The sequence below is a fragment of the Lepidochelys olivacea genome (assembly GCF_965140295.1).
Source record: "Lepidochelys olivacea isolate rLepOli2 genome assembly, chromosome: 7".
Classification (NCBI taxonomy): domain Eukaryota; kingdom Metazoa; phylum Chordata; order Testudines; family Cheloniidae; genus Lepidochelys; species Lepidochelys olivacea.
Genome location: NC_140417.1, coordinates 14,676,871 through 14,698,714, shown reverse-complemented (window position 1 = coordinate 14,698,714; position 21,844 = coordinate 14,676,871). Strand labels below are relative to the sequence as shown.

Here is a 21,844-nt window from a genome sequence, read left to right as displayed (position 1 = left end):
TTCCCTGTAGTAATAATCCAAAGCAATTAGTTTAGTATTTGTACAGCGCTCTGTGTGAAACAGCTATTATCACAAAGTATTCAATAGCAATGACCTGAAAAGAAATAACCTAAAGAACCAAATGTCCAAAAGAAGAAACACAAAAGTTTGGTCTCCTAATTCCAAGAAGTCAGACTCCTCCTCTCTACCAACTACTGAAGTTGGAAAATCTTTGCTTGATAACCATTTGGGTTTCCTCTGGTGATAAAACAGATAGCTTTCCTGCAAACTCAAGCCATGATTTGGATAGGCTGAGAGTGTATGTGCACAGGAAAGGCCAAAGACCCCAAATTTCTGATTTCCTTCTATAAAGAAGGAAGGCAGAAGTATGATACAGATAAAGACCTATTTAAAACCTGGTTAAGAGAAGGCTTTACTCGAGCCGGTTGAAATTTTTAAAAATTCCATGACATTTCAAAATTCTAAAATAAAAAAAACCCCCATACTACATTTTCACAATCCTCTTTCCTCTCTCCCACCTCATTTTTGCCGACTTGTAAGATTGGTGGATGTGTTTCAAATTTCAAAATTCAGCAGAAATTGAATTACAAGATTTTCCAGCTTTTAAATCTATATGATTTAGACCAACACTGCACAGATTCAGGCCTCTCACCTCGTACCTTATTCAAATACACAATATAATATCACTTTCGATTACCTGCTGTAAGACTTGCTTCTTTCGCAACCAGCCTGGCCAAGTGTCTTACAAATTAGACAACAAACCCTCCCCAGTAACACAAACTTTAAAGCAACTGCTGCGGTACTTTTTACTTCCAAGACTCTGGGAGAATACAGTTCTCCTTAGACAAGATAGTTTGATAACTTCGTAGACGTTCTTCCATGTTATACTAATTAAATCTATTGAAAACTAGAGACACAGCTGGGAGAGAAGGGAGAGAAGAGAAACTGAAATTAAGATATTGATCCACCATCACTTCAGCAATGTGTGCCTGTTTTAGCTGCCAGCATGCACAGACGAGAGACGCTGTCATTACGTGGCTTCAGAATGAATGGAACTCTAAGCCTGTGATGGGTGGCTTATTTGTTATTTATACAATGCCATGGGTATGCTTTTCAGTATTGTCTTGTCAGTTTTTCTTGTTTTGTATCCTCTGACATAAGATACCTAATTTATTTGAATTCTAGATGTGAATAACACACCATATCTAATCTGTGTTATTAATATAACTTAATTTGAATGGCTATATTGTACATTTATTAAAACTTTATTTCTTTGCATTTATTAACACACTTTTATGGGATGTATTCTCTTTCTCCATGCCTATCCCCATAGTATCTTAGTGGCTCTCTCCACAGGAAAATTTTTGTATGCCCCAGTAAAGGGGGAGAGGGAAGAACAGAAAAATCTATCTTATGTTTTTATCTTAGTGGCTCTCTCCACAGGAAAATTTTTTGTATGCCCCAGTAAAGGGGGAGAGGGAAGAACAGAAAAATCTATCTTATGTTTTTATACTCTCACCCACGATCATAGTATCTGAGTGTCTTGCTTGAAAATTGGTAGCTATAAGTCCTAAGTTCTGTTTTCCTACCTCGCTCCAGCTTCCTGCTCTTTTGCTCTACCTACTGTAGTAAGATGAGGACCTGAAACATAAGCCCTTGGTATCAGAGGCTCGGTATGAGAACTGAGGCCTGAAGTAAAGTAATGGTCAAGACTTTGCTAACATAAAGCAAAGTTAAGCTGTGAGCCAAAGGCAGGCCCCGCTCACAAAAGTTGGCAAGAAGGAGGTAGTTAATTGGACGTATTCACAGATCTAAAGGGTATCAAGTACGAATAGGATAAACAGGTGCCGGGATGGCGCCAGAACAGTCCAGTACGAACACATTCCACAGAAATAATGAGGAACAGGCTGACCCATCCTAAAAGACAGGGTCAAAAGGGTAATATGACGGATAGAGTTGCTGGTTTGAACCAACACGTACCAGGAGAGAGGCAGCACCCCAATACGTAGAGGGGTTGTACCTTGATGTGTCAGGAGTGATGTGTAACTTGTTTGTACCTGTGTATGAGAATGCATCCCTGAGTGGATGTCTTTGTCTGGCCTAGGGGGAAGTGGTAAATCTCACCACTGCCTGAGCGGTCCATTGTCAGGGACCACATATGTATTAGCAGAACTGTAGACATCCGATCCGGGGAGCTAGAGACTGTTTCGTTTGGCAATAAACCTGGCCGGGCGCCTTTGTACCTTATCGGAGTCTCTGGTCATTGGCGGTTCTCTTGAGATCTGCTGTGTCAGCGATCTGCGCAGAATCGGGACAGCACACACGCACACAGCCGACTGTTATCAACATTGAAAAGGGCAGAGCACCACACTGGTGGCATCTGACAACACTGGTGACCCCAATGGCTGATCTGGTGAGTAAGCGAGCTGTCTGTTGTAGGAATCAAGATCTAATATGACAGAAAACCATAAGCTAGGGGACCCCTTTAGCCCCTCCCTGCAAATCCCCAAAGAGTTTAAAAAATATTATGGGGAAGAAACATGTAATGTAATTTGTAAGGCTAGGGCAGAGACTGTAGCCTTAAAATGTAAAATATTGCAAACTATAACCATGGCTGTTAAATGGTTAAAACAGCACACCACAAAATTGGTGGGGCAAGTAACAGTAACAAAGAAAGAGTTAAAAGAATCAAAAGAAGCTACACAGCCCTGGAATGCTCCCACCCCCCTTGCAGGATGGCAAGCAGCCCAGAGACAACCAACACAGGAACAGAATAAAACATTGGAAACAGCTGTAAGGAACCTACAAAAAACACATGTGCCGTCCCCTGTTATAAGTATTAGTGGTAAACAGCAGGCTCCAGGTAGCTACCCTGTGCCTGAAGAATGGAGACAGAAATGGAAAAAAGAGGCCCTCGTAAAATTAAAAGATGAAATGGGGTCCACTGCATTGCAACCACTACCTTATGATAAAAGCCAGGTGCTGGTAAAACCTAAATCGGGACCTGGACTGGTGCCTGTCAGAAAGGGACAAGTAAGTACACAGATGGAAAAGGTAGCACACAATACTTTCGCTGAATTGGTAAATCAAATGAAGAAAAAAATGGTACAGTTCACAGAGCACATTAGGAGACAGGAGCTGCGACTGGATCGCAGGGGAGTGAATAAAAAGGAATTTCAAAGTCAGAAACTAAAATTGAGCAAGTTAACACCTAGAATTGATGCATTAACATATGGAGTTGCCCAAAAACAGTTAACTACAGGGAAAAAAAGGGCCCTCCTGCAATCTGTTTGGCATGCAGACAAAAGCAACAGATTCAGGTTTTATAAGAGCAGATAATTACCCTCATTCTCATCTCAGAGCCAGGATTGAAACCCAGTGTGCGGTTTCCCAACTGCTTTGACCCATGGAACCACACTCCACACTCAGCTAAAAATATAACCTCCTTTCTCAAATATTTTTACATACCAGTATGTTTTCTTTTATATCCTTTATCAGTTTGCTAAACTTGCTGCTGCTGCCTGTACCTTAAGAGTTAATCTCTCTTGGCTCAGGTCTCACTACCTTCCTAGGATGGTAGCTTTTCAATCCCCCCACCCCCTTGTTTCCTGCCTCTCCTCACTTCGACTCTTTCTCTGTGTTAAAAGTTATAGTTTTTGCAGAAACCTCCAAAAGATAAAGCAACTGAAAACAGAACAAAACAAGAAACAAAAAGAAAACAAGGTAAAAACTTTACTTTAAATAGAGCCAGTAAATTAATTAATAGATTCAAGATACTAAGGTCAGAAGGGACCATTATGATCATCTAGTCCAACTTCCTGCACAACACAGGCCACAGAATCTCACCCACCCACTCCTGCGAAAAACCTCTCACCTATGTCTGAGCTACTGAAGTCCTCAAATCGTGGTTTAAAGACTTCAAGGAGCAGAGAATCCTCCAGCAAGTGACCCGTGCCCCATGCTACAGAGGAAGGCGAAAAACCCCCAGGGCCTCTTCCAATCTGCTCTGGAGGAAAATTCCTTCCCAACCCCAAATATGGCAATCAGCTAAACCCTGAGAATATGGGCAAGATTCACCAGCCAGATACCCAGGAAAGAATTTTGTGTAGTAACTCAGATCCCACCCCATCTAACATCCCATCACAGGCCATTGGGCCTATTTACTGTGAATATTTAAAGATCAATTAATTACTAAACTCACGTTATCCCATCATACCATCTCCTCCATAAATTTATTGAGTTTAATCTTAAAGCCAGATAGGTCTTTTGCCCCCACTGCTTTCCTTGGAAGGCTATTCCAAAACTTCACTCCTCTGATGGTGAGAAACCTTCGTCTAATTTCAAGTCTAAACTTCCCAATGACCAGCCTTCAGGAATGCTGGAATTATTCCTAACTTTCTTGAAGATATGGTTGCCAAGAAACAGAAATGCACACTCTGCTTCTAATCCTAACCACTCACTAATATTTTAATCTTATTTCCATATAGCACAGTTTTAAAATAATCTGAAATATAAAGTAATGCAAATTCCTTGTTACCAAATTAATACAATAAATTTGGCAAATATTAATATATATTTTATCCATTTTTGTTAAAAGTTTTAAATCAGGTAATAACTTGTTTATTCAAATGTTTAACCCTTTTTATTTTTTATTTTTGTTTGCCTTATTTGAAAGTTTAATACCCTCAAAGTATTTGCATGGACCTGTATTTAAAATTTATTTTGGTTTAATTTTACAGTTGGCTTAACTTTATACGCTTTTCTTTTATGTTATGTTATGTTAATGGGAAGCAGTGGTTGTTAAAGTTTGTGCTTCTAAACAGTTAACAAGAGTGAAATTGGTATCACAAGCAAATTAACTCTAAAAAGCTTATTAAAAATTATGTGATTGTCTTTTGCTAACACAGAATGTTCAGCAGGAAAAAAAAGCAATAAACCTTCTCACAGAAGATTGTGAGCATTTATTTTAGCAGTTAAGCATTACATTTAATATAAAATATTAGTAATGCACCTCAAATGAAAATGACTGTCTATACAACAATTGCAAAAGTATAGCTTGTGTTATAAAAGACTTGGTCCCTATTATGTTGTCCCTATTACATTGTAAACAAACTAAGTTAAACTTTGTAGTAAGTTTGGGTTACTGAAAACAAAAACAAAAAAGGAAAACAAACAAAAAACTTTACTATGTTAACTCACAACAATTGTTTAAATTGCATCCCACAGACCAAAGACACTAGAAAATATCACACCCTGAAGACACCAGAAAATATCAGTATACAGTGAAGAAACTACCAAGCATCAAGAAAAGAAAAATGAAGTGCTTTATAAATAAGAGACTGGTCAAATACACCTCTATCTTCATATATGGACAAGTAAGTTAACTATCAGCTAAAAAGCACTAGCTGGACCAGGAGAAACTGTCATTTAATTTCAACTTGGTTCCTGTGTAAAAACAGCTGTATTATTGCTGTACTACCGTATTATCGTTGTACTGTGGTATTATTTCTGTATTGTGTTATTGCTGTACAGCGTTTACAAGGCGCATAACCTTGCTAAACCGCTTAACCAACACACAGGTAAAAATCATCAAATGAATGGCAGCAAACAACATGAAGGCAAGGAAAAAAATAAATTGGTAAAGAAATTAAGTTACACAGTAACTACAAATTGGGTAAACAAATTCCCTGTTAGTATCAGTCATAATGTGGGTCACTGACACTTCCTCCTAACTAAGGCACCTGTTATTCAAAACAATCTTGCTCAGTGTCGGGATACCAATACTACATCCTGACACAGCGATATTTGATAAATTGGTTACTGTCCATTCAGTAGGTTATCTGGAAAACAACATCCTTAGAAACAGCTGGATCCACATCTACTACTGGTGTATCATGGGGCAGTGCAATTCATGGAACAGAGAAGCTACCCATTCCTGTTTCCTGCCCAGCAAAGCTTACCAGAAGATGACAACCAGCAATAAGGGTAACTCATAACATGAATGCACAATACTGGGTAATAACTAATTACAAGACATTTATATATAAAGGCCTCATTTGTAGTGTCACTAGTCCAAATTTCTGTTTTACTTCTCATATACATAATGCTGTGGAAAACACTATAACAATGCCTATCCCAATATTTCAAAACACTCAGCCTACTGCTAATGATGATAGAGGTGATAACTGTAATTGCCCTAATAGGAGTCTATATGTGTCACCAAAGTAAAAGGGCCAGAGTACAATACCAGACTGCAAAAACATGGTTATGCTTGGATATAAGGTTGTGTCATATGTACACATAAATACTATACATATATACCCATATATGCTACAAATATATATGCCATATCCATATTATTCATATGTATTAATTATTTGGGAGTGCCTCTAAGACTCAATCATAATACTACATTCCTCAGTCATGGTCCCGGGCCTAACATTCCCAGGTCCATCATAAAGGACTAAAAAATAATTGGATAATAAAATCTGCCTATCAGTCGTACGAGGGAATGTGCAGACTAAAAAGACAGGTGGGGCATAAGTGTATGGATAGTAAAATGAGGTAACCACATAACACTGTTTAGCCCACTGGGTTATCTGTAGTCCATGCATTATGCTTTTCCAGGACGATGGTGAAACATCCTCTCCATAAAAAGACAAAAAGTGGGAGAATGTAATAAGATGGACTACACACATATCTAAAGGGTATCAAGTACTAATAGGATAAACAGGTGCCAGGAAGAAGAGACTGGTACGAACACATTCCACAGAGATAATGAGGAACAGGCTGACCCATCCTAAAAGACAGGGTCAAATGGATAACATGATGGATAGAGTTGTTTGTTCAAACTAACATGTACCAGGAGAGAGGCAGCACCCCAACAAGCAGAGGGGTTGTACCTTGATGCATCAGGAGTGATGTGTAACTTGTTTGTACCTGTGTATAAGAATGCATCCCTGAGTGGATGTCTTTGTCTGGCCTAGGGGGCCGTGGGCAGTTCTCTCAGGATCTGCTGTGTCAACTATCTGCGCAGAGCCGGGGCAGTACACAGAGGGAACATGCACACAGCCAACTGTTATCATCATTGAACAGAGCAGAGCACCATACTGGTGGCATCTTACAACACCTATGACTCTGATCCTGGCTTCGAATCAAGCGGTTTGACTGCCCATGCCCCGGTCATCACAAACAGCTTCCTCTGTGGTGGTGTGACTCCACATAAACCTCTAGTAAGTAGAGCTTGGCAAATAACTGATTTGTCAGTTTGGTGGCAGTTCAAGAAAAAAAACCCCAAAATATTTTTCATTTCGGTTGAACTGAATCAGAAATATTTTGGTGAATAAAAAGAAAGTCTGTTTCAGACCAGGGATTTGAACCCACATCCCAGGTGTGTGCCCTAACCACTGGGCTAATGGTTGTCAGGTGGGGAATAGCATCACCACCACCTCCTCCTCATTCTCTGTCTGTTTGGGAATAGGCAAAATTATACCAATAGTTTATGAATAGTTACAGGTCAAGCTGAAACTGTTTCTTTTTTTGTGGACTAATAAACTATTAGTCTGAGAAACTTTTGCCAGATCTACTAGTAAGGACAGCCCTCAGTATGGCCTCACAATGGTGCAATAGGTATTTTTCAGCCTAATAATGGATATGGAAGCTGAGGACATAAATGACTACTCATAAGGGTCAGTGGCAGAACTAAAAGTGAAGCTCGGGAGCTATGGCTCCCAGTCGCACATCCTAATGTTTAGTCAATACATTTATCTGCCTTTGTGGCATGGATAAACCCTTATCAATAAGTTACCTGCTTTTTGTTTCCTCACCCATCTTGACACAGAAAGTTACCATAGTTTCCCTGGCCTTTTTTCCCCCTTCACTTACGTTTGAATGATTTCTTTATTTTGGTAAGATCAGTACAATTAGCAACAAAAATGGCACTACTTTTCAATCGAGGAGGCAGAATCAACAAGAGTGTGCATAGTTGTCATGGGACAACAATCTTTTAGGAAAAGGTTCAGACTAGGCTGACCAGATAGCAAATGTCAAAAATTGGGACAGAAGGTCGGGGGTAATAGGTGCTTATGTGAGAAAAAGACCCCCAAAATCAGGACTGTCCCTATAAAATCAGGACACCTGGTCACCCTAGTTCAGACTGGTGTTTTTTGTGGTGGCAAGGTCACTATTTCTGCTATCTTTGTGGTCATTTTGTTGTAAGAATCATGTTCTTGTTGACTGCTTACAGAGCTGGTTTACGGGAAGTTACCTAACTCATGTTCCCACCAGCGGACTGTTTTGAAATGTTTATGCAAAAATATTTATCTGAAACAATAAAAGACAAAAAATATGAAACAGCAATGTAATTGTAGTACTTAAAGCTCTCTGGGGATATGGGGTAGTAGCTTTCCTTATTGGACAGGGGATGTTGGGTATAGCAATTAATGAGTTTTTGCTTCACATATGCCGTCACAAACAATGATTTGATGATCTGGCACATGACATTTCATCAACAGCTTTCATCAGCATGTGTTGATAGATTCATGAGGAGAAAATATGAATGTTACAGTCATTCCTCCCATAGGTATAGCTTTTCTCAACTATTTTGCCAATCGAATAAAGAGAAATTCGGAGTTAGGAACAAAAGACCTAAATCATTCATTGTGTTCACTGGGCTTTTTAGAATATGTTTTCTTCTAAGAATGGTGTTGACAAATTCCTAGCAGACTTTGTCTCCTGTAAAAAGAAGTATGCAATATCACTTAAGAACTTCACATACTACTAATTTAAATACTTAGTAGTTTAAGTTATTGGCATTTAAGTGCTGATCTGAGCATCATCCTCATTAAATAGAGAAAACATTCAGAACAGCAATAGTGTCTTTTATCCTACCAGGGAAGGACTGAAAAACCATGGTTGTCTTCTTAAATGGACAGTAATAATTTCTCCTCTGCTAGACTCTGACAGCTTGCCTGTGGTTAAGAACTTCAGCATTCACCTCCTAAAGTAGTAAACATATTTAAACTCATAAAATAGGATTTTGATTTCAGGAATTCCCATCTATACACAGGGGTGCATTTGTGACGGTAGGTTTATGGCCTAATCTTGTATGTTTTACTCTGACAAAACTGCCACAGCCGATAGGTGAGGGGTGCAGGATTTAGCCCTTGCTACACAGTTTTCTCTTTTTCCTTTTGGAGTGAAATGAAAGCTTGTGGAATACATTGGGTAGACAGCAATAAAAACTGAAGTCTTCCATTGGCAGATAAGAATGCAAGCTTCTCCTCACGCTGCCCAAAATGTATGTGCCTTTATCTTGACCCAGAGGGACACCTTCAGTGGGGAGAGAGTCCAATTTGATCTCAATTCCGATACCATTCATAACTGCTTTGCTGAGGCAACCTAACAAAGGCAACTAGAGCAAGTTGCAGGTCTGGGTTTTGGGACAGTGTCCTTTGCTATGAGGAACTGAGCATCCTCAACTTCCGCTGAAATTGGTAGGAACTGAGATTGCTCAGCACCTTGCATGAGCAGAATGGGCATTTTAGAAACTGGTTTGGTTGAAACTAACAATTATTTTTCCCCACACAGCAACTGTACACTGAATCCAGGCTATATTCATGCCAATGACCCAGAATAGAGATTTAATACATTCAAATTAAAGGCCAGATTCACAGATCATCTAAGCACACTAAGGATTTGATCTCAAAGTTAACATGACGGTCGTTTTACTAGATCATGATTAATCTGGAGAAGCAATGCAGTATTGACAGCAACGAATTTAGTGAATTAACATTAATGTATTTCAGCTGCAGAAGTAACTCAATACAAAATCTTGTTTCTGCAAGTTATGAAAGTTTTGTGATGGCTATATAAACACACATAGAAGGATTTTTGTGTGCAGTATTTGGAAAATGTACTGTGTGGTACCTCATAGCTTATTTCTTACAATAATGAGAAGGTGTTGGGAATTTCTCTGAGACCATGCATTGTATTACTAAGAACAGCAGACAGTGTAAAAAGTAGTTTTACAACAACAACAAAATTCAAATACCTCTTACAATCAGGTCTGCAGTAGCCGATAGCTTGTCCACAGTTGTTTGCACCATGCAGACGTATTTCCCAGCATGCTTCAGCTGGATGCTTCTGATCATCAAATCACCAGCTGAATCCTGCTGATAAAGTAGGGAAAAGTGATTACAATTACTTTTTAATGAGCTCTAAACATCATTACCACATGAAGGACACTGTGACTAATGGATTTATTTTACACCGGCTGATGAAAACATTAGTAATGGAAGCTGTGTGGCCTATTACAAATATGTGAACCTGCCTTGAAGATAAGAGCAGTAGCATTTCTAAAATTATAGTTTCTACAAGGGATAGGGGAGTCTGGTGGGTCAGGTAGACAGTTTACCATTAAAATGATGTGACAAAATTTATGTGAGGCAGGTTCTCTATGATTCCTTATTTATCTCTCCAGCCATCCAATTTATAGACTTAATTGGTATTCAGATACCTATGTTCCGCCTACAGCCATTTCATAGGTGAAAATCAGCCTAAATTAGGAGGCATATAGTTTGACAACCTTGTCTTTCAGCCAGCATTTTGATTGCCCACCATTTATATATTAAAGATAATGAGAACAGTACTCTCTAAGGAAATCTTGCTTCACCTAGGATGGAACAACACTAATGCATGTCTGATTAACAGTTGAATAGAACTAATTATGTTTATGTATGTATATGTATCTCAATATTTCTATACTCTTCACCAGACACAATGCTTTCAGTACATTAGAAATCTCAATTTAAGATTGTGATTATGGTATCTTCAGTGAAGAATATTAATAAAAAGTTTGAAATTTTTGTCCCTTTTGTCCCTTTTGCCCCTGTCAAGTGTAATCACTAGAAACAGCTGTCTCTGTTGCTGTGTACCCTAGAATGCAGATCTTTGAGTGATATGTTGCATCTTCAAATTCATTTTGTTCACCACCCCTGTCATAAATATAAAGGGAAGGGTAAACCCCTTTGAAATCCCTCCTGGCCAGGGGAAAGCTCCTCTCACCTGTAAAGGGTTAAGAAGCTAAAGGTAACCTCGCTGGCACCTGACCAAAATGACCAATGAGGAGACAAGATACTTTCAAAAGCTGGGAGGAGGGAGAGAAACAAAGGGTCTGTGTGTCTGTCTTAGGCTGGGTTTCTGCCGGGGATAGACCAGGAATGGAGTCTTAGAACTTTTAGTAAGTAATCTAGCTAGGTATGTGTTAGATTATGATTTCTTTAAATGGCTGAGAAAAGAATTGTGCTGAATAGAATAACTATTTCTGTCTGTGTATCTTTTTTGTAACTTAAGGTTTTGCCTAGAGGGGTTCTCTATGTTTTTGAATCTAATTACCCTGTAAGATATCTACCATCCTGATTTTACAGGGGGGGATTTCTTTATTTCTATTTACTTCTATTTTTATTAAAAGTCTTCTTGTAAGAAACTGAATGCTTTTTCATTGTTCTCAGATCCAAGGGTTTGGGTCTGTGGTCACCTATGCAAATTGGTGAGGCTTTTTATCCAACATTTCCCAGGAATTGGGGGGTGCAAGTGTTGGGAGGATTGTTCATTGTTCTTAAGATCCAAGGGTCTGGGTCTGTAGTCACCTAGGCAAATTGGTGAGGCTTTTTACCAAACCTTGTCCAGGAAGTGGGGTGCAAGGTTTGGGAAGTATTTTTGGGGGAAAGATGCGTCCAAACAGCTCTTCCCCAGTAACCAGTATTAGTTTGGTGGTGGTAGCGGCCAATCCAAGGACGACGGGTGGAATATTTTGTACCTTGGGGAAGTTTTGACCTAAGCTGGTAAAGATAAGCTTAGGAGGTTTTTCATGCAGGTCCCCACATCTGTACCCTAGAGTTCAGAGTGGGGGAGGAACCTTGACAACCCCTCAAAATGATAACAGCAAGGCTCATAAATTGCATTTGCTTTTCCCCGCAGCACTAAATTTCACACCTGACAAATGTAAATGGAGACCATTACTCTGCTTAAAGTCTAGAAGAGGCTCTAACTTTGTGAAATGTCCATGAAAGCCACATGTGGAAACCTTTTTCGTTCCCTCCACTATTTCTAGTGAATACATATTTGGTTTCTTCCATCTTTTCTGTTAGCTACATTGAACGCAAGCAGACAAGGGGAAAAAATGAAATTAAATATTTTTTTTCTGTTGCAACTAGGTTAGATTAAACCCTCAACAGACCCCCACAAAATGGAGTGGGTACAACTAGATGAAATAGGAAATGTGAAAAATAGCATAGATGGATTCCATCTCTGTACGAAATACTGCACACAACCCAGTTCTCAAATTTTTTATTCAAATGAAACACGAGTGAACTTTATTTTTCAGTGAACTGCGAGGGATTTTGGTCCTGTGGGCCCAAATGACCTCAAAAGAAGTCACACACAACAACTCAGCCCATGCTCTACCCCTCTGAAAATTTAAGAGGTGAAAACTTTTCATCTGTGTTATCAATTCTTTTCAATCAGAATAATAACATCCAAAAGTTTGGTTGGTTGTTGGGAGAGACTCATGGATCTGTTATTCCTATTTTAAACCTCCTTTATAATGACTTAATCCAGGGCTGTCCCTGGGGTATGGTGAATTGGGGTGACCGCTCCGGGCCCCATGTTTTGGGGGGCCCCGTGGGCCAGTGCGGTCAGTCCCGGAAGTGATGGGTCAGTCCCGAAAGTGATGGATTTGTCACTTCCGCCCCAGGCCCCGCACCTCCCTAGGGACGGCCCTGACTTAATCACATACATTTTATAGCACCCAATCTGTAAGGACTCCCAGAGATGGTTGGTATTACAAAAAAGTGTGAAAATTAAAACAATTACAGGTGAAAACACATTAAAGCAGCGAGTGTATTATTCATATTTCAAACTACTGACAACAGTGCCTTAGATTGCCTTAAATGACTGTTAAGAACTTAGATGTTAAGGTGCATTGTATGACTCAGGGGCTCCTTTCACCTCTAGGTCAACAGTTTGATCCTCATTAGTGACTGAAAGTTATTACCTCAGGATGGCTGTTCATGAGTCCACATATAATGAGATCTCATTCTAATTGGGTATGGATTCACATTACTAAATCCCCTTTCAAATGAGATACCTATGTCAATAATCTCAGTAGAGAGGCCAAGTACTGATGTGATTAATGAAATGGACTCTATTCCTGCCTTGCTCCCTTGTTTTCTTTTCAAAGGCAACTCTAGGACTTTGTACTGAAGTAGTAAGCACTTTTGTTTCCTACAGGGCCCATGAGGAAACCTGCTTGTGACCACTGCAGGAACACCAAAAGCACCATGAGGTTGTCATCTTCATACAGAGGACCTTGACTGCAAAAGTATATTTACGGCTTAGCCTTTGAGAAATGACTTCAACTTAGTGGCTTTGACAATTATTTTATTCACTGCAGCTGGGATCTTCAAAAGGGCCCATCCCTAAACAGCACCCGACTTCCATTGAATGGATGCATTAACTCCGTTAGGTTCTTTTGAAAATACCAACCTACATCTATTAAGTTAAACCTCAAACATACTGTCACAGACAAGGTACCATGCAGAAAGATTGGCTGCCTCATGGTGTTCTTCCTGCTGCACTGTCTGCCATGCAGTGGATCCTTGAAGAGAAAAGACAGTATGACCCGTTAATACTATAAAAATGGCCAAATCTTGATTCCATTCAACTAAATGTGAAAATTCCCATCGATTTCAATGGGACCAGGAATGGGCCCAATGTCTTTTGTTTTAAAAACAAAAGAAAACGATAAGGTTAAGGCATGGAGGTCTTTTCAGTGAGTTTAATGGCCATAAGGGTACTAGATTCACAGCCATGGAGACAGAAGCCTTCTACTGACAGACAGAAGAGGTTTGGCACAGGTAGCAGTTGGGCAAACTTCCCCACACTGTCACACCAATTTACCATGCCTCAGCAGACAGGAGAGGGTGGTTCATGCCCTATGCCCATTTGGCTTGAAGACTCTCCATGGGGGCTGCTAACAAAAGTGTTAATTAGTGCCGATTACGGCAGTTGTTTTCTGATGTGCTCCAAACAACTCTAGAAGAAAATGGACACATTTCACACAGGCTGCTAGGCAGTGATCAGACAGTAATAACTTTGGGAGCTGCATTTGACTACTGACCTAGAGGTGAAAGGTGTAGGGTCACTAGTTAAGTGAATTTGAAATGAAATAATGTAACTCATAAGGCAGAGAGAATTTTTATGGATGCTTTCCTAATCCCATAGTCTATTCTGTAATGAGATACTTTACATTTTGAATGTGAACAAAATGGTTAAAAAACTCTTATCAAACCTGCTCTTTTACTCAATACCATGTTTTCATGGACACAATCTTTGTAACCTACGAGTATCATATTCTTTGGTCATTGAAAATATTTGCATTATCTGGTGTCACAGTTTAGATTTCAGATAAACAAAGTAGTATTAAGTGGTGCTAATACCAGCCAGCCATATCACACGAACAGAAAAATCAGATGGTAAAACATTGAAAGAAAACCTGATCCCAGAGGCAACACTGTTGTAGTTTGCAGGACAGGGGGATACTTATTTTGCAGATATAAACTGGAACAAGGGTGAGTAAACATTGATTTATGGGGGCACAGAAATATACTGACAATGACAAAGACTAATCAAACAGGTTACAGAGCTCCAGAAAAGTGTGTTCCCCAAATTCTTTCTACTTTTTATGTGAATATAGAGTTTTACAATTACATTCAATTTATACTTTGCTGTTTCAGCAAGGAGGAGAACGCTAAGGAATTTATTCACCTTGGGGCAGATTAAGAAATCTCTACCCAAAGGGAATTGCCAATGTATTGTACGGCTCTTTAGCATTAGTGGGATTTATTGGTATAAAATATGTCCCTCAAGAATCCACAGAAAAATAGACCTTGAGAAATACCAGTCATATTGGGCTATATATGAATTACTACAAACTGGGATACAGTACCTATTTAATGCTTTGCTTATTAGTCAGTAAAACACAAGATACAGTTCTCACTATTAGCAGGGATATATCACTACTTTATCTTTCCCTTTAAGTTTGATTCTGTGTAGACAGTCCTTTTCTCAGTTATCCATGGTCATTACTTGTGTCTCAGTATAACATATGAATGGCTTTTGGGGGTAGTTCATATTAATACTTACCCCTCCAACTCTTTCAAAGTGATCCCCGTCTTTCTCAAAGTCTATCAGGTGTCCATTAAATGACCAAGTAAACATAATATCTAGCGAGTGATCATGAGATACCTGGCAAGGCAGGACAATACTTTCTCCAACAGTGACATCTGTGCTGGAAGGTGGTACGACAACCCGTGTTGGATCTGTATACAATAAACAGAGAATACACAAAAGAAGAATGACTCCCTTCTCCTTTAGAAATACACAGATTTCAAGAGCTGATTACAACACTAGGCAGCTTGTTGCAACCTCTTTATTGGTGAGTGAACTTTTAAAAAGTTAAGAGGTTCAATTAGGAGAAGAACTGAAGAGTTAGGAGGATGCTTAAAGGAACAATTGAACTATTAAGTTTGTAAAAGTGGGCTGGGAATTTTGTAAGAACAGGCCCTTGAGCCCTCTGTTTTCAGCTGAGTTGAAAATACCACCTGCAAATCTTTCAGGATGTCTGCTTTCATCTGAAGCCTAGAAGTGCAGGGAGAGGTGTATGAAAATAAAAAGGTAATGACCAGATGTGGAGAGGGGATGGGGAGAAGGGGTATCAAATTTGAAAGGCTTGGTTCAAATTTAGGGGAGGGGCCAAAGATCAGAGAATATTTCATCAGAACCTGTTTATCCTCCCTTTATTATAACCATTGTCAGTTGATCACTTTCCTTTTATCTGGGAATACATGCTGCAAGGTTTATCAGCGAATGTATTGGTTCACTAGTGTTATCAAAAAAAGTTGCGAGTATTCCCCAAACTGAGCACTACCTTGACACCATTCATTCATGGACTAACATGCACTTCTTGCCTGAATCATACAGAGTTCTAAAGCAGCAGCAATCAAAGTGAAGCAAGAACATATTAAAATTAAACTAAATACATTCAGAATCTCCTTTATTCATGGCTCTTATCACAAACTGTGTATTTGTTTGGTACATCTGTTTACCATCTTCCAAATTCTGATGCTCTTAAGTCCATTCATTTTGGGTGAAATTCTTTGTTTTGAAGAGGGCCGACACAAGGTCTATGCACCACATTCCTCTTAACTGGGAGAGTTTAAGTGATGCATAAGCCATATGCTGGCTCTTTACACAAGGATGAATTTTACCATTATTACAATTTCAAAGCTTATACTGTAGATCTCAACAGATACTTCCTCTCAACCCACCCTTGATTTACATGCCTTTGAAGCTAAAAAAAATTATTTTGGCTTTAAAATAGCAGTGACTCTTCCTCCCAAATAGCTCTTTATGAAGGATTTCTCATTCTGTCTTGAGATATCAGATGTTTCGATACTTAGGCAACAGAATCCAAGAGGCATTTCCAGAGATACAACAAAGCAAATATTCCACCATATACCTAATTGTCAAAGACTAAATAATCACTAATGTAATGATATTAAGGAATATTTCTCATCATGCCATTGACGCAAACATTATGCATAAACACTGCTGAACATTTTAGAACTTGTTAAAAGACAAGGCCAGGGGACAAGGGCCTGAATGTACAAAAGAAGTTATGCATCTGTCTGTTTTAGGCATCTAAGTCCCAGTTTCAGGGACTGCTGGGATGCACAAAACTTCCACTGAAACCCTGTAGATGCCTAAACTCACTTGGCACCTAAGTTTTTGCAGTAAATGTTCCCAAGTTGTTTTTGCTTCTGTCTCTGAGCATGCACATTGCTGCCCTACTGTGGGTGTCTGGGTGCTCATCTGCCTATGCCCCAAAGTGATTCACAAGCTGGGGAAAATAGGCATCTGGCCACCTAACTCACCTGAGGAGCCCAATCTAATAGGGTCTGACAGCACTGTAGCTTGGCAGATTGCTGGGATAACTGGGTTGGCCTCCCGCAGTAGGATGATAAAATTATTGTTTAGGCATCTCCTACATGATGTATCTAATCCAAAGGTAAATGTTTAAAACCTGGGCATTTAGGGCTTGATTCAAACCCCACTGAAGTCAAGAGAAAAAGAATCCCACTGACTTTGTTAGGCATGCTTTCAAACCATATGGACTTTAGAATGAAGTTGGACTGTTGTTGGTTCACTAACTACATAAATACAAAGAATAGAAGACTTGGGTAATACAGATTTCCACAATGTGTAGCAGGAAAATTAGCAGAACAGGTAAGGAAATACAGTATGGTGCCTCTCAACTCAGGTGTAGTGTTACCACAAGTAGGCCTACAACATCTGTACTGACTATTGTGTTTCATTATAAATGTTATATGTTAGCTAGAGGTTCAGAGTCTAAAGGATTGAGTACATTGGTTTCCACCCAACCCCCTGGAATGGATTAAGACACACTTGATTCAAGCTACTCTTTACAGCAATCAAGCATGTTACTCTAGGGTTTGTACCAGTGAGGGTTACATTGGTGTTGCTAAGCTCATGCAAAATTCCCTGTGGGCCTGATCCTGTGAAGTAAAGTTAATGGAAATTGAGGGCACTTAGCATTTCAAAGGAAATCTTAATTTACCATTTCTGTCCACCCATCCCCCGAATAATTTCAAATAATAATAATGATAAAAAACCCACCTATCAAAGGCTCTACATGTCCTAACACATCATTAATGCTACCATAAAATCCTAGCAGGATTACAATAATCATTTAGACAGGAACTCCCTCAACCCTCTCCAAAAATCCCATAAAATGTTTAAGGGTGTGATCCTGAGAAGAAACGAGTGTCTCCTACAAGTTTATGAGCAGAGTTGGGCAAATTTTTTTTGCACTAACCTTTTCACTTAGTTTAAAAAATGCAGATTTGGTGACACCAAAATATTTCTTGAATTTGTGTTGCTTTTGCTGAATTTTCTTATTTTGGAAAAAAGTCAATAAAATTTTCCAAAAATGTTGAAATGGCCAGTTAAAATGATTAGTTTTTCAGTTAGAAACATATTTTCATTTCAAAATTTCCAGTAATTTTATTTAAAAATATCTAAAAGGTTTAAAATGCTTAAAATCAAAATAAAATGTTTGTTTTGTCTAAACAAAATATTTCAGTGGACCTGAACTGTTTTTGTTTTGTTTTTTTAACTTTTTGGAATTGCTAACATCTGATGAAGTGGGCTGTAGCCCACAAAAGCTTATGGTCTAATAAATTTGTTAGCCTCTAAGGTGCCACAAGTCCTCCTGTTCTTTTAACAAACTGAAAAATCTCTTTTGCCCACCCAGCTTTTGTCCTGATCACCTTCAGCTTCTACTAGAGTCCTATAATTTATCTTGCAGGATTGGGCTCTACACAAGTATTAGTGGCTAGTTTTTGCTGAGTCTAGTCTGCACTTCCCTGTGACATCCTGCAAAAATGCAAGAGGTCATCACTACAAAAGGGAAGGGAAGGGCACGGAATGGTTGCTGATATATACACACACACACACACACACACACGCTTTCCGAGATGCTAAACTTAATCCCAGTGGAGATCGATGGGAGCTACAGGTGCCCTTGCCTCAGGTTCCTAATCCCTTAGTGTCGAGAAGCATAGTGATGTTATATTTTAACATACTGTTTTTCACTGAATGGCTGATACAGCCTGATGACAAATGACACCTGAGTGGAATACAGGCAAGACTTTGACCCTAGTCACATTTAGCATGAATGTGAGCCCTCTATGATGCAATTTACAAATCACTCTGGGGAGAATGGTTACCAATCTGTGTTCAAAGACTGGAGAAGTAAAAAAAAAGTTCTATTTAATAGTCCTAGTTGCAGCAGCAAATGGAAAGTGTTATGCACAAGCCAGCTGAGGACAGTCAAGTGGCAGACCTTGGCAATATGAGGCCAAATGGTAATCAAAGTTATTTGATTTGCATTGTTAAAAGTCATAGTTTGAATCAAGCATAGTTTTAATCAAAGAGAGTGCTTCAATGACACCAAATTTGTTCTGGTTAGCCTCCATATTTCAAAGTTAGCTACAACAAGGATTTTTATGAGCTAGTCAAAATTTGCTATGAAATAACTATTTATTTATTCATTCTCTATTGCTCTTAGTTACTATACAAGAAAGACGAATGAACCATTTACCTATATACTACAGCAGAGCGGGGTTTTTTTTGTTTTTCCACCATGATGTTCTCCTAAATACAGATTATTTTCCTCAGCTATCTTTGTTAAGTAACCTTTACACAAAGGAAGATTTCCAAGGGCAGCTAATTGTTTTTAAAAAGTGGTCAAATGGAAAGGTTTTTTTATTTGCGATTCAAGTGAACATTTGCTTTTGGAAGCCTTCTTGTGCACATTGGTATGGCTTCAAAAATAAGAGCAATCAAAGTTGTTGAATGGGAGTTCTGAGAAAGTTCAGCTAGCATTACTGCACGGATACCATTGGAAATATTAAATTGAAAAAGGTAATGTTCAGTTTCTCTAGAGGTTTTTATTTTCTTCAAACACCAAATAGGTAAAAAATCCTCCCCACTTTCCAGTTGTGAAAAGGAACTAATGACAGATTAAGAAAAAAGGGCAACTGAGTGAAATAGCATGTTTTGTATGCATATATGTAAGTATATATCATAGATTAATATATATAGGTCCAAATGCAGCCTTGGCGTACAATGAAAGAGTTCAATTTCCATTGCAGAGGGACGGAGTTCAACCATAATTAATAAAAAGGCTTTCCTAGATAAGTATTGAGAGGACAGGCAGTAAATGATGAGATTTACAGTTTGATCTGACTCACTGCTACAAATACTGTCAATGAGTAGTTAACACTCTTGTCTGTAGGTGTCACTGAAAGCTCAGGAGAGGAGGAAAGCTGCTTTTTTCTTTTCTTCCCCTCAAGTCAGCAATTTTCAGGACCAAAGTTTTAGTGCTTATCATGTAAAGGAAACTTCATTTTCTTATTTTACATACAATATCTTTTTGCATGCCAACTATATCTGAAAGATCATTTATGTTTCCAGTGTGTTTTGAAAGCTTAGGTCTTTTGAGAAGAGAATATGCTTACAGGGCCAGATCCTCAACTAGTGTAAATCAGCACTATTCCATTGATTTCAGTGAAGCTATGCCAATTGACACCAGCAAAGGATCTGGCCCATAATACGTACAAAAGAACCCTCATAGAGTATTCAAGCTTTCCTGACCTATCTTTTGATCTGCATTGTTTCTCTTAGTTTTACTGTTGATTGCAGGCTACCAGAATCTGCTGTATTTCTCATTAGTTTAGTTTGCTTATGTTGGACTATATTTTTAGCAAGAGTTTACCTGTTAACCTTCAATGTGAGAAGATGTGGGTAGCATTTGTCATCAGTGTGCCTGCTGTAACTGTTGCTTTTGTTACTTGTATTCTACCAGAAGAAAATCTTCTCTGGCTGTTTGCACTATTTGGTTTTCATGTCTCATTTCGGGAAGTTGCTACACATTTGATAGTTTCAAACCGCCCAGCTGTATGTATCACCGATATTTGAGGGGAACAAATTATCCAATTTGAAAAGAAACCAGCTTGCCCTGATTTTTTTTAATTGATTCTGTGTCCATTAGGAGGGATTGTTTGTTTAGAATAAACAGCTCCATATTGCCATATTTGCTTGTTGTAGATCACGCAGTGCTGTGTTGTGTCATGTTGATCTAGAATACATGACACAGTGGGACACAATCTGCTGTGGCACAAAATAAGCAACATAAATAAATCAGAGGCAGACAGTCAGAGACGGATGCGTTGTTTTAAAGCCAATGCCCGATGTGAGAGTGTCAGCTGCTGAATGAAACGAGTGAGCAACAACAGAGTAATGAATGACACCACAGTGGATAACAGTTTATCCCTAGTGACCAAAAAGACTTCAAATGAATTGGGGATTTCTAACTAGAGCTAGGCTGGTCTGCTGGTCCATTGCATTACACCGCCACACAGGGTCCCATTTCAAGTGTGTTCACTTCCAACCTGGCAATGTTGTGTGCTCAGACTGTGAACGGATGGGAATGCTATAATGTTAATAACCGTAATGTCTTTCATTCAAGGACATCAAAGTGCTTAGCAAAAAAAGGATGAAGCATCCTAAGTCCTGAATGAGGTGGGAGGATAGAGTATTTTAAACCTCAGAAGGCTGAATACCGTTTGCAACATGCTCAGGACTTGAGACAAACAAAAGGAGTTGTGATTCAGTGGGAGTTGAGCATCTCAAATGATTGATCCCAAAGAGACGTAGGGCCAACGTTTTCATATGTGGGTCTCTAAAGTTAGGGACCGAAATATGTATTTAGTCATCTAAACAAGTGACCTGATTTTCAGAGGTACTCGGCTGAAGAAGACAAGCCTTGTGATATTGACACAGGACTGGGACCTGTGAGCTGGGGGTTCACTTCCTGGCTTTGTTACAAACTCCCTGCAACACTTGGACAAATCAGTCTCTGTGTGCCTCAGTTCCACATCTGTAAAATGGGGATAATAGCGCTTCCCTTTCCCCACCCTTGTCTATTTGGATTATAAACTCTTCAGGGTGGGGACTCTCTCTCTCTCCTCTGTATGTGGGGTGCATTGTACAAACGTCCCCCATCATAACAATGGGCACCTACCATTTCCATTGCTTTAGCACCTCGAGCACCAGACAGCTTATTTAGGTGCCTAAATACAGATGTAAATGCTTAGCTTCAAGTCCCTATGTTTACATTTTTTGCCAAAATGACTTTCTC

At 39.1% G+C, this 21,844-nt stretch overlaps 1 protein-coding gene across 7 annotated transcripts in view; it reads right to left on the bottom strand.

The window, feature by feature from the left end:
- The window catches only part of LOC311523328 (contactin-4), a 648,631-nt gene that overhangs the window by 17,202 nt on the left and 609,585 nt on the right, over positions 1-21,844 (bottom strand). For 4 of the 7 annotated variants that reach the window (XM_084633191.1, XM_084633189.1, XM_084633190.1 and 1 more), the window contains 2 exons: positions 15,205-15,380; positions 10,052-10,172 (listed from right to left, as the gene is read on the bottom strand). In XM_084633191.1, coding sequence (XP_084489317.1) covers positions 10,052-10,172; positions 15,205-15,380 — 297 coding nt within the window. The remainder of the gene's footprint in view (positions 1-10,051; positions 10,173-15,204; positions 15,381-21,844) is intronic. The other 3 variants (XM_084633193.1, XM_084633194.1, XM_084633195.1) reach the window with 3 other exon arrangements.